Raw genomic sequence first — 14,441 nt, forward strand, 5'->3', positions numbered from 1 at the left:
AAGTTCCACCAATTGGAAATAAAAAATAACTCGATTTCTAAGTTTTGCTAGTAGGGACCAGATTCAAAATCTCAATCGTTAACACCTAGAAACTACTATAACACACTGCATCAATATGAACTCGCGAACATAATCCAACATATGGGTAGTTTCAATAAAATGTGTACAACTCATTTGATTATTAACCTAATTGGACAATTTTAGTTTCATTTCAAAGACAAAAACATGTTTCTATAAATTTCATTTGAACATCAACTCGAGATTCCTAATCAAAACATTCATAGAATTTAATCAAACATATGACTAAGATTGATCGTCTGGCAATAGAACCTACAACCCAATAATATGACAAATATCAATCACTGGAATTTAATTGAATAAAAAAATGCCCAAATTCTAAACCCTAGAGATTGGGTATAACTTCTAGCAATCATTAGGCTACCATTTGAAATCTAAACTCAACCTCTACAAGCTCTAAGGAACAAGAAATCGAGGGAGGAGAAAGCTGGAAGTCGAGCATATGCTCGCGCGCAGCTGCTGGATTCAGAAATAGAGCAACAAGAACGAGCTCGGTTGCCTTGATTCCAGACTAAATATGTAACGAGACTACTTGGGATAGCCTTAGGAGAGCTCTGCGCTTTGTTTCCGACAGAAGAGGGGCGGCGAAGGACGAGGATAGTGGAGATGGCTAGGCGAAGGTAGGTGATGAGATGGGGTTTAGGGAGAGGTTTTCTATTTATGGAATGTTTGATGTGTATGTAAGAAATTATGACACATATAAGAATAAAAATTCAAAAGCAAAATTAAAAACGTGTGTCAACAATGGCGACGGTTATTGCACACAATTTTTGACAAAATTTTGCGTACGCACATCAACTTTAGAAAAATTGAGATACGTAAACAATTTTTCTTTTGAATCCCGTGCTCTCACATTAACTCATTGATGGTATGAGATGCCTATATATACAAGCGTTTGAGATCCCTAAACATACAATCTCATACAGAATAATACACCATCTATAGAGAGATTGGAGTGTTTAGAAGGCTTCAATCAGAGTAAAATCAGAAAAATCAAAAGATGATTCAATGGCTAGAGGTAACGCTCGATTTAGCTTCCGCATATTTGTTTATCATGTTTTTATATACGTGCAGAAACATAATTTTTAGAAAAAATTCTTACATTTGGTATCAGAGCCGTGATACCTCTGCCTTGAAAATTTGTTTTTCATTTTCTGAAAATCCGATATCGTAAAATTTTGAAAAATTTCTTTCTGAAATTTACGTAAGAAACTTGAAGATCGGATAAAATAACTTACTTGAGAATTTTGTTGACGGCTGCGCTTGATGTTCTACTTTTGAAGATTATAATTGTTTTCTAAAAGTTTTTTGATACGAGATGAGCAAAAAAATTTTGAGAGCAATTTTTTCTGAAAAAATTGCAGAAGACAATGAAATTAAAAGTCATGCATTCAATCAATAATTTCAATATCACTTACCTGCATTGAAATTATTAAAGTTTGCGGCCCCACTGATTAGATACAATTGAAAGCTTCGATTCCCACTGATTAAATACAATTGTTTTCGGTTTTTATCATTATTATTTTAATAATGATAATAAATAATAATAATAAATAAATTTTTATGACAATGGATTCAATTGTCAAGTTGTGGGTCTCGCAACATTAATTGTGGGTCCTGCATTAATTATTATTATTATTATTATTTTTTTATTATCATTATTAAAATAATAATGATAAAAACCGAAAACAATTGTATTTAATCAGTGGGAACCAAAGCTTTCAATTGTATTTAATCAGTGAGGCCACCAACTTTAATAATTTCAATGCAGGTAAGTGATATTGAAATTATTGGTCGAATGCATGACTTTTAATTTCATTGTCTTCTGCAATTTTTTCATAAAAAATTGCTCTCAAAATTTTTTTGATTAATGTTGCGGGACCCACAACTTGACAATTGAATCCATTGTCGTAAAAATTTATTTATTATTTAAATAATAATAATAATAAATAAATAAATAAGGATTAATGTGTTATTAAGTTATATGTATAATTCGGTATACATATAGCATTTGGTCAAATAATTTGTACACATTAAAATAATTTCAAGTTAGATGTAATTTATGATACATGTTTAGAAATTATTTTTGCATGTTAGATATAATGTCAAATATTATGGATAAGTGTTTGATGTGTACATGAAAATTTAATATTATGTTTGCATTTATTCTTAAAATTTAAAATGCAAATAATATTAAAAAAAATAATTTTGTTAAATATTCACATTATGTTCATATTAAATTATATTGAGTTGTTTATTATTTAAAATGAACATATCAAGCAAAGATGTGAATATAATATTTAAAATAAAATATTTCAGATGTTCACAAATAAACAAATAATCCTCATTTTATCACTAATCTGATAAAAGAGAAAAACTGATGAGGAATCCACATTTTCACATAAATGTGATCCTCACTTTATCACTACTCTGTTTGAAAAGAAAAACTGATGGAGAAAGTATTTGTTCATATTAAGTAAAAATGTGAATATAAAGTTATTTAATGAAAAATTTTGGCTTATTAAGATTCATATATATGTGGATAATTAAGTTGAATAATAATTATAAGGTGACATAAGAAAACATGATCTGAGGAAGTTCTTCATAGATCGATTTAAACTGCCTTGACTTGCCACCGGTCTCCCTGGAGAATGTTACTCTGACTAGGAGTTAGGTATTTAAAGGGCCTTAGCACTATCTATCTTTCATGGGAGCACTCTTGGAAAGTGTTAATTGTGTTACTAAATATTATTATATAAAGATTTAAGTAAATCCAAAATTTTTGTCTAGTGATCCGTATAATTTTAAATAATTAAGGTTTAGCCACAGCATCCTTAATTATGAGAAATTGTACATTAAGTCAGATTTGGATCACATTAAAGTCATTTATTAAGTATACTAAATAAATAAAATTGTCCAGTGATCCGTATAATTTTAAATCATTAAGGTTTAGCCACAACACCCTTAATTATGAGAAATTATACATTAAGTCGGTTAAGGATCACATAAAAGACATTTATAAAATCAAAATTTATGTCTAGTGAATCGTTTCATTTTAAATAATTAAAGTTTGGCCACAACATCCTTAATTATGCAAAATTATATATTAAGTGGGCTGAGGATCACATGAAAGACATTTATTAAGAGCATAAATATTTAAAAATTTGTGATTTAATGTCTTAGTGATTCGTATAATTTTAATTTATTAAAGAATATCTATGGCATCTTTAATTGAATTAAAATTATACATTAATTTTTAAATTACATTTAATAATAACATACATAAATTACATAAAATCATTCTATCATTTTGATAATACTTTGAGATTAATAATTATGAAGAATAAATATTTTATGCATAAAGAATTTAATATCCTAGTGATTCGTATAATTTTAATTAATTGAAGAGTAGCCACAGCATCTTTGATTGAATTAAAATTATACATAAATTATAAGGATCACATTTGGTTATAAGGGATATAAATTGTAATTAATTATATTTGAACATTGAAATTTATCTCACAAGAAATTTCGTTATGTTAAATATAATTAATTAGGATACAATATTGAATTATTTTCTTAATTTATTCACATGAATTGAGAATTGAATATAATTCAATAGTTATATCATTAAGTTATATGAATCTAATTGAATTAAAAATTCAGTCCACAGACAATTTTTATTTTAGTGATTCATATGTAGATCATGATTTACATGGGTAAAACATGACATATGGTTTATTGCTTCATTTAATAACATTAGCATGTATTCATTAATTTTGCAGCATATTGCTATTACTCTGATAATAATTTCTAAAATTCAAGTCTATAATTTTAAGGTGTGAAATTGAAGATTATTCTTCATACAATTTAAATGAGCACTATTGATATGAGATGATATAGGGTACAAGGTACTATGACATATACATGTTCATCACAAATCATGAGGTTGTGGAATCAAGAGATCCAAAATTTATTGAGAATGACTTGATTAGTGGGAGCGATCAAATTCAGAATATTGTTCAATATGATGCTCATTCATCCACACAAGTTATATGTATTGATTGCTATTCACAACATCTTCTAATTAAAAAGTGTGTTGTGAAATCAATAATATAAATTCCACAAATTGTTGGTCATGATCTTGTAGTTCTTAATGCTCATAAAAATATTGAATGATAAAAAATTCAATAGCAAGTAATGAAGTTTGAAAGTTGGTTCAATTGCCATTTATTTTTAAGATGAGTCTTCAAAACAAATAAAGTCTCATTCGGCAACATCGAACAACATAAAGAATTCTTCTCTAGTGATGATGAATATTTAATATTTCAAGATTAAGAAAAAGATATAGATTGAAACATGTCTCACATTAGTGGTATTTCAGGTTTTACAATATTATCTCTTCATTAAGTTTTGTTGAGAATATTGTGGGCCATTATGAATACCAGAATGCTAGTGGGAGCTTAATTATTATCAGATTAATATAAGTATTTGACCACAAAAAAAAGCTGCAAAATGTTTTGGGTTACCTTTATGATATTAAAGTTTTACATGCTTATGTGAGACAAATTGACAATTTGGAAAGTGATTTGCTACTTCCACTATTGAGTCAAAATTCGTCATTGAAGCACTATTGTGTGGTGTATTTTAAGGAGTTTCATTATGGGTTTAGAATTATGAATTCTATGTCTAAGCCAATAAGACTATATTAATGCAATTCAGTTATGGTCTTTGTGACTAAAGCGGTGGTCGAATTAAGTATATCGACATAATGTATTTTAAACCGTTGGAGAACGTGTTAATAAAGTGGTCATTGAACACGTTAGCATTGAATTGGTGATCTTTTAATCTAAAGGCATGCAAATTTCAGATATTAAAAGATCATATGGTAATTACTGATGGATTTGATTCCATAATAAATTTATGTTATACAGATTTGGTTTTGACAATGAAACGCATTCAGTTATGATATTTCTCATATTCAGTTATGTACATATTCAGTTATCTTAAGAAAAATATCAATAAAGTTGGACCTCGAATAAACATTGGGTTTATTCATTAAGTTATACAGATTTAGAGGCATAATGCATTATAATACATGGAAGATCATACTCGCTTTTAGAGAACTGGTCGCCATGATTCATGTATTTTGTTTTCTCCTATGGTAAATGAGATATATGTGTCAAGTGGGAGAATGTAAGAAATTATGACACATATAAGAATGAAAAATAAAAAAGAAAATTAAAAACGTGTGTCAACAATGGCGACGGCTATTGCACACAATTTTTGACAAAATTTTGCGTACGCAAATCAACTTTAGAAAAATTGAGATACGTAAACAATTTTTCTTTTGAATCTCGTGCTCCCACATTAACTCATTGATGGTATGAGACGCCTATATATACAAGCGTTTGAGGTCCCTAAACATACAATCTCATACAGAATAATACACCATCTATAGAGAGATTGGAGTTTTTAGAATGCTTCAATCAGAGTAAAATCAGAAAAATCAACAGATGATTCAATGGCTGGAGGTAACGCTCGATTTAGCTTCTGCATAATTGTTTATCATGTTTTTATATACGTGCAGAAACATGATTTTTAGAAAAAATTCTTGCAGTGTATGTATATGTGTGTATATAAATTACTATATATAGTAACTTGTACGCAAATGACCTTGTTTTGGTTTATTTCAACTCTTGTATGTTATTTAAACTTACTATGTATTTTAGTATCGTCTATAATTTCGATATTTGTAGTTACATATTTTTAACACACAATTAAATTATTTAGCTTAATTATTTTAATTTTCTTTTTAAAATAATTTTTGCTAATTCTGATCAAATATTGGTTAATTAAAAATCAGGTTCTTACATGGAAACACTTCCAAAAACTCAAGGATGTAATATATTTCCACAATTCTTGAGGAGTCATATATTATAAGTACACTTTTAGTTGGTCAATGAAGGAGAGTAGTAAATTGCCCATTTTGTGAGAGTCATCAAAATATGTTTCTTGGGTGGTTTTAAGGTTTTAAAAAAAATTAATTGCAGCTTTATCATCAATTGAAGATTTTGGTACAACGATATGAGCTCGATTCTTTAACTAGAATCAAACTAACATGTTCAAATTTTATGAATTATAAGATAAGAAAATTGTCAGGACGATGATTGCTGAAAGCCATAATTTATATTGCCATATAGGGAGAGCTACAGAAATTAGGCTCCAAATTGTTGCATTCTTTAAAAAGATTTGAGGTACAAACAAGCTTCATATTTTATGATTAGTTAACTTATTCAATAAATGGTTGCATTTTTATTTTCAAAAGAGTCGATGATGATATATTAGCAAAAACCAAGAAGAAATTATTCTAAATATAGAAACTATACTATATTTGAGACAAAAAAATGAAGTCTATGTATTTGGGGTGAAGGAAATATACATAGTAATTAATAAAATACATACATGTGTAGTGGGATAAAGACATACATCACAACATTTCAAGAGATGGTTACACGAATATCATAAAATACTAGGAAATGTTACATGAATACATTAATTATGCTTATATTCCAACCTAATAAATCTTTATATCAAAATTCTCGTCTTTTTAATTATTCATTACATGTGTAGTTCAATAGTCTTTATTTTTTTTAGTATCATATGCCCTGATCAGTTTAAGTAAATATTGTATGATCAACTAGAGAACCAGTCAAAAAATCAAACATCTTCACAAATATGCCTTGGCGACAAGTCCAATTGATTAAAGTAATTCCTAGGTTGTACATATATATTAAGCAATTAAAACCGGGAAATATCTAAAAATTAGTAGTGTATATATGGATATTGATATTGTGCACACACGGAGGAGGATACGATCCGAAAGAAGATTTATGTGGCGTACAAAATCTAACTGACTCCTGATTTTCTTGAATTTTACTCATTAAAATTAAATCGACCGTTTTTGCATGGTTTGAGAGAGACAATGTTGAGTGCGAACCATTTGATAAGGAATTATCCATACTATTAATTATATTAAAAATGTGGTCATCATATTAGCTATCTTAGAGGATACCAAAATATTTAATTTCATAATTACCCTTCTTACTCCACTAAAAACCTTCTCAAGTCACTCTATATTTTACATAGAAAAAAATATAAAAAAACTTCTTTTTTAAATCGAACAACTCTTCTAAATTGAAAATAATTTCATGTTAATTGTTTAGTATTATTTGGTCAAATTAAAAATAATAATAACACATGCGACACGTGTGTATTTTTTACCGGTATATATTAATTGTCGGTCGTCTTTTCACTATATGTATGCAATTCTCATGAGTAAATGTTATACTCGGTGCACACCAAAACTATGGTTTTTTTGTTAGTGAATCTAGGGCATTTTATGTTGTCGGCGTCCCCAACATCGGTTTCTGCTAAACTATGAGCAATATCAATTTGACATTTTTCTGACATATTTGCTGAGACGGACTGAAGATTAATTATTTAATCATATGGCGATGAAAATCGAGTGAGAAATATACCATTTTATTTATTCCACAGCAGAAGGGCTTACTTGATTCAAGCTGGCGGCTTTAGATTCATGAATATCGGATGTTTTACACTCGTCCTCTTCTTATTTTTAAACACAATCCCTCTTGCCTGAGCTTGACACTCCTTCACTTCGCGCAAATATGCCCGAATCGACCCGTTTCCGAAAGGGTTTCTCTCCGGTGATCCACCGTTCTTTTCGTAAGCTGCCCTGAGTCGTCCGATCAAAGCATCGAGACTGCCCCAAGCCTGCCTTAACGGGCAGGTGCAAGGCTCCGGCGGATCAGGCCGGCCAAAGAACACACAACCTTGTAAATGAACCTTGGTCTTTCCGAACTGATCTAAGTATCGAAGGAATTTAATAACATGGTTACAATTGCATTGAGATAAAGAGAGAGGAGGCTTCTGGGTTTCCAAGTACTGCCCCAAAGAGTTCCAGTCTCGTCTCTTTTGGGATTCATAGCGGCTGAGCCGCCGCGGTCCCTGAATATCGCTGCCCTCGGAGGTTCCAACATGATATTCGTTTGAGATGATTGTTGCAGAAGAAGAATTCATGCTTATTTTCGGCAATTGGAGAAAAAGAAAGGGTGTTGGGGGACAGAAATTCCTGAAGATGGAAGAGTACGGTGAAGCCTGTAGAGAGATGAGATCAATCACGCCTCACTTTGTTTAAGTAGACATGAAATATTGAGGCCGCTGCGGATACTTCGTAATCCATTATCATACTGTACCTGCATGAATTAATTCTTTTACATATATATAATAAATTATTTTATAATTAACTAAAATAATTATTTAAGTAGAATAGTTTGTTGGAAAATTTTGATGCTTAATGAATGAAAATTAAGCAAATTAATCAATGTGTTTGATTGGAAAAATTCGAAAAGAAAAACGAAGCTTAATGAACTAATATTAAGTTCGGTGGTTCTGAATTAAACTCGAAACGAGTTCATCAAATGTTGAAAGAAACTCAAACGAGTAGTCGTAACATGTAAGGGACGAAAATCGGAAAAAAAAAATTACTGTAGCAGGCGCGCACATGCGCGCGCCTGTCGAGAAGCTCTCGGCAGGCGCTGCCGAGCGCTGCCGGGAGCGCTCGGCAGCACGTGCACAGGGGAGCCTGGACGCGCCCCTTCACGTTTTTTCGTGTCCCTTCGGGTTTTTCTGATGTTTTTTCAATTCCTTGGCATTGTTTGATGATTGTGGTCAGTTACAATGGTCAAGGGACACCATATGAATGAAAGATCATGTCTTTTCACATGAAAATCATTAAATACATGATTATTCAAAATCAAAACATACATTTACATCTTTTTGCATCTCCTTTTTCCTTTCTTCAACAAGAGAGAGGTCCTTCATTTTCTTGTGATAGAACTTGAATATTTGAGTGCTCATTATTCAAGTGTTGTAGTTGTATCTTGGGAGAAAATTGCCACAAACTCTAGCACATTGTGAGGGCAAACTCTTCTTAAGGAGAAAGTGTTCAATACTTGCCTCTACAAAACCATTTTCATTGTTTTCTTCTTGCCTTCCTCTCATATTTGAATACCCCAAACAACAATCTTAAGAAGAATTTTGGATTTTTAATCATTTGCAAGAAGATTTTCAATGACATCATCATCTACAACACCACATCCAACCATTGCACAAGGAGAGAAACCAGAAAAGTTTTCTGGTGCAGATTTCAAAAGATGGCAACAAAAGATGCTCTTCTATCTCACAACCATGAGTTTGTCAAGGTTCTTGAAGGAGGATCCTCCCCCCGTTGCTGAAAACGAGACAGACACCAACATGAGGGCCGCTTTGGATGCATGGATCCAAAGTGATTTTCTATGCAAGAACTACATCCTCAATGGACTTGACAATGCATTGTACAATGTGTATTGTAAAGTCAAGACCGCCAAGGAACTTTGGGATATGCTTGATAAGAAATACAGGGCGGAGGATGCGGGCTTGAAGAAGTTCATTGTTGGGAGATTTTTGGACTTCAAGATGGTGGACTCAAAATCCGTAATGAGTCAAGTGCAAGAACTACAACTTATCTTGCACGAGATTCATGCGGAAGGAATGAGTCTAAGCGAGTCCTTCCAAGTTGCTGCATTGATCGAGAAACTCCCTCCGTTGTGGAAGGATTTCAAGAATTACTTGAAGTACAAAAGAAAGGAGATGGGATTGGAGGAGCTCATTGTGAGATTGAGGATAGAAGAGGACAACAAGAGAACCGAGGCCAAGGCAAGTAAAATGGCAGCAAGGGTGAACATTGTTGAATCAAGTTTCAAAGGGAAGAAGAGAAATTTTGAGAAGCAACCACAACAAGGCCAACAACCACCAAATAAGAAGAAGTTCAAAGGCACTTGTTATAACTGCGAAAAACCGAATCACATGGCTAAGGATTGTAGGAAGCCAAAGAAGGGAAATCCTCAAGCCAACGTAGTTCAAGAAAGGTCGGTACCATTTGATTTTTCTGAACTTGATTTATCTGCAGTTATTTTGGAAGCAAATTTAGTGGAAAACCCCAACGAGGGGTGGGTTGATACCGGAGCAACTCGACACATATGCTCCAACAAGAAGTTGTTCTCCACATACACTCCATCTACCGAGAGAAAACTATATATGGGGAACTCCGCTACATCTGAGGTGGTGGGCACTGGAAATGTGGTACTGAATATGACATCGGGTTTGGAAGTAACTCTTGTTGATGCACTTCATGTACCAGACATAAGAAAGAACCTCGTGTCGGGGTCTCTGTTGGTCAAACGTGGGTTTAGGCTAGTATTTGAGTCTAACAAAGTTGTATTGACCAAGAATGGTCATTTTATTGGAAAAGGATATCTCGATGAGAACCTTTTCAAGTTGAATGTAATGGCTATACGCCAAAATGTTGTTGAAAGTAATAAAGACAAAAGTTCTATTTACTTGTTTGAGTGTTCTCATTTATGGCATGTTCGTTTAGGACACGTAAATTTTAATATCTTGCAACGTTTAATGAAACTGGAATTATTACCGAAACACAACGTCGATCCAACACAAATGCGAAATATGTGTTGAAGCAAAAATGACCAAAGCGCCTTACCACTCGATTGAAAGATGTACAACTCCTCTAGAACTAATACACACCGATCTTGGTGATTTAAAGTTTGTACAAACTAGAGGAGGGAAAAGATACTACGTGACATTCATTGATAATCATATGAGATACTGTTACGTATATCTTTTGAGGTCGAAAGATGAAGCTCTTGAAGCATTCAAATGTTATAAGACCGAAGTTGAGAATCAACTAGGCAAACAAATAAAGAGGGTTCGAAGCGATATAGGAGGCGAATACGGAGCACCGTTTGATGAATTCTGCACATCTGTGGGCATAATTCATGAAACGACTGCTCCTTATTCACCACAATCGAATGACATTGCCGAAAGAAAGAATCGAACTCTGAAAGATATGATGAATGCTATGTTAATAAGTTGAGGACTATCCCAAAACTTGTGGGGGGAAGCAATATTATCGGCTAATCACATCCTGAACAAGATACCCCACAAGAAAAATGACAAGTCACCTTATGAATTGTGGAAAGGTCACGAACCTTCTTACAAGTACCTTAAAGTGTGGGGGTGTCGAGCTAAGGTTGAAATACCAAAGCCTAAACAAGAGCGAATTGGACCAAAGACGGTAGACTGCATATTCATCCGATATGCACATAATAGTAGTGCCTATAGGTTTATAGTGCACAAATCCGAAAATGTAGAAATGAATACGGGCATGACAATTGAGTCAAGAAATGCAGTATTTTTTGAAAATATATTTCCTTGTAAAGAAAGGAAAGAAAATGGTTCTAGCAAACGAAAACTTGAGACGGAACATGCAGGTCAAGTACCTACACATGAACCAACTCTAAATGAAAATGCTACACCATTGGAAAGTTCTTCAAAGGAGCAAGAGCAAAGAAGAAGCAAAAGGGCTAGAATCTCAAAGTCCTTTGGTCCAGACTTCCATACTTTTATGTTGGAGAATGAACCAAAGGACATACAAGATGCTCTGGCTAGCCCTGAAGCTCCCTATTGGAAAGAAGCCATCAACTCTGAAATGGATTCCATATTGCAAAACCATACTTGGGAACTAGTGGATCTTCCACCAGGTACTAAGCCATTGGGATGCAAATGGATATTGAAAAAGAAAATGAGAGTTGATGGAAGTATTGAAAAATACAAAGCCAGGCTTGTGGCCAAAGGCTATATACAAAGAGAAGGTCATGATTTCTTCGACACGTATTCACCAGTTTCAAGAATAACATCCATTCGTGTGCTCATTGCTATTGCAGCTTTGCATAAACTTGATATACATCAAATGGATATCAAAACGGCATTCTTAAATGGTGAACTTGAAGAAGAAATATATATGGAGCAACCTGAAGGCTTCATAGTTAAAGGACAAGAAAGAAAAATCTGTCGTTTAATTAAATCACTATACGGACTTAAACAAGCGCCCAAGCAGTGGCACGAAAAATTTGACAAGGTAGTATTGTCAAATGGATTTAAGATTAATGAGTGTAACAAATGTGTTTACATTAAAGGCACTCGAGAATCTTATGTAATAGTATGTTTATATGTGGATGACATGCTAATAATGGGGAATAGCCAAGAGTTGATTAAGGGTACAAAGAAAATGTTGACAAAAAATTTTGATATGAAAGATATGGGTATTGCTGATGTAATTCTAGGGATTAAAATCTTTAGAACTCCAGAATCAATAATCCCATCTCAGTCTCATTATGTAGAAACAGTGTTGAAGAGGTTTAACGTTTATGACTCTACCCCAGTAAAAACGCCTTTAGACGTAAATGTCAATTTGACGAAGAATCGTGGAGAACCAGTTTCCCAACTGGAATACTCCAGAATTATTGGAAGTCTTATGTACATCACTAACTGTACTAGACCTGACATCGCTTGTGCGGTTAACAAATTAAGTCGGTTTACAAGTAATCCTAGTGATGCACACTGGAAGGAATTGACAAGGGTGCTTAGATATTTAAAGCACACCTCAGAATATGGACTAAATTACACAAGGTATCCTGCAGTACTTGAAGGATACTGTGATGCAAATTGGATTTCTGACAACAAGGATTCCAAATCCACCAGTGGCTATGTATTTACCATTGGTGGAGGAGCAGTCTCTTGGAGGTCATCGAAACAAACTTGCATTGCTAGATCTACTATGGAATCGGAGTTCATAGCGCTAGATAGAGCTGCAGAAGAAGCTGAGTGGCTTCGCAACTTTCTAGAGGACATTCCATGTTGGACAAGTCCAGTGCCAGCAATCTTGATACATTGCGACAATCAGTCGGCAATTGCAAGGGCACAAAACAGTATGTACAATGGCAAGTCTCGACATATTTGTCGAAGACATAATACTGTGCGACAGTTGATCTCTAATGGAGTTATATCTGTTGATTATATTAAATCAAAGGATAACTTAGCGGATCCGCTTACAAAAGCATTAAATAGAGATCAAATGTACTGTCTGTCAAGAGGAATGGGTTTAAAACCTACCAAAGAAAGTTTTCATAGTGGCAACCCAACCTTGTTGATTGGAGATCCCAAGATCTTGGTTCAATGGGAAAACTACATTATGAGAAGAGGAATCACTCCTCCTTCCTAAGACGATGAGTGAAGTTGCCTACAACGGTAGTGAGGTTAAGTATTGTACTTTTAATGATTCCGTAGCTTGCAAATGCGGGGTAAGTAGGATACCCTTTTACAAGGAGATCATCTATGTACGTGTGAGGACGGGCCACCTCAATGAAACACGTATGAAGCCAAGATGTGTTCCATGGCCAAAACGGACACAACCGATAAAACAAATGGAAATGGAAGAAAGGTTATCATGTGGGTACAGTTGTCTGGGTTTACATGAACAACCAAGAAGTTCAAGACATCACGTTCACTTCGTGGCATAGTAAATCCGATTGTATACTCTCTCTTATGCATCAGGAGCATTCATGCATTAATTTCATTCATGTGGGGGATTGTTGGAAAATTTTGATGCTTAATGAATGAAAATTAAGTAAATTAATCAATGTGTTTGATTGGAAAAATTCGAAAAGAAAAACGAAGCTTAATGAACGAATATTAAGTTCGGTGGGTCTGAATTAAACTCGAAACGAGTTCATCAAATGTTGAAAGAAACTCAAACGAGTAGTCAGAACATGTAAGGGACGAAAATCGGGAAAAAAAAATTACTGTAGCAGGCGCGCACATGCGCGCGGATCAGCTGGCATGCGCGCACATGCGCACGGATCCGCGCTGCCGAGCGCTCTCGGCACACAGGGGCGCCTGGACGCGCCCCTTCACGTTTTTTCGTGTCCCTTCGGGTTTTTCTGATGTTTTTTCAATTCCTTGGCATTGTTTGATGATTGTGGTCAGTTACAATGGTCAAGAGACACCATATGAATGAAAGATCATGTCTTTTCACATGAAAATCATTAAATACATGATTATTCAAAATCAAAACATACATTTACATCTTTTTGCATCTCCTTCTCCCTTTCTTCAACAAAAGAGAGTTCTTTCATTTCCTTGTTATAGAACTTGAATATTTGAGTGCTCATTATTCAAGTGTTGTAGTTGTATCTTGGGAGAAGATTGCCACAAACTCTAGCACATTGTGAGGGCAAATTCTTCTTAAGGAGAAAGTGTTCAACACTTGCCTCTACAAAACCATTTTCATTGTTTTCTTCTTGCCTTCATCTCATATTTGAATACCCCAAACAACATAGTGTTCATCATTTGAACATTTATAATATTCTATATCAATTTTATAG

The 14,441-nt window shown here is 33.6% G+C and overlaps 2 protein-coding genes across 2 annotated transcripts; one reads left to right on the top strand and one right to left on the bottom strand.

Annotated features, from left to right (window-relative positions):
* Positions 1–7,656: 7,656 nt before the first annotated feature.
* On the bottom strand, positions 7,657–8,181 carry LOC140973401 (protein LIGHT-DEPENDENT SHORT HYPOCOTYLS 10-like). Its single transcript, XM_073436195.1, has one exon. It carries the CDS (start codon positions 8,179–8,181, stop codon positions 7,657–7,659), a length of 525 nt encoding a protein of 174 aa, XP_073292296.1.
* Positions 8,182–9,234: 1,053 nt separating this feature from the next.
* LOC140973468 (uncharacterized) lies at positions 9,235–13,279 on the top strand. Its single transcript, XM_073436326.1, has 4 exons — positions 9,235–10,516; positions 11,439–11,759; positions 12,342–12,637; positions 12,743–13,279. Exons 1-4 carry the CDS (start codon positions 9,235–9,237, stop codon positions 13,277–13,279), a joined length of 2,436 nt encoding a protein of 811 aa, XP_073292427.1.
* The last annotated feature ends 1,162 nt before the right edge of the window (positions 13,280–14,441 follow it).

The sequence above is a fragment of the Primulina huaijiensis genome, chromosome 1, assembly GCF_012295235.1.
Source record: "Primulina huaijiensis isolate GDHJ02 chromosome 1, ASM1229523v2, whole genome shotgun sequence".
NCBI classification, from domain to species: Eukaryota; Viridiplantae; Streptophyta; class Magnoliopsida; order Lamiales; family Gesneriaceae; genus Primulina; species Primulina huaijiensis.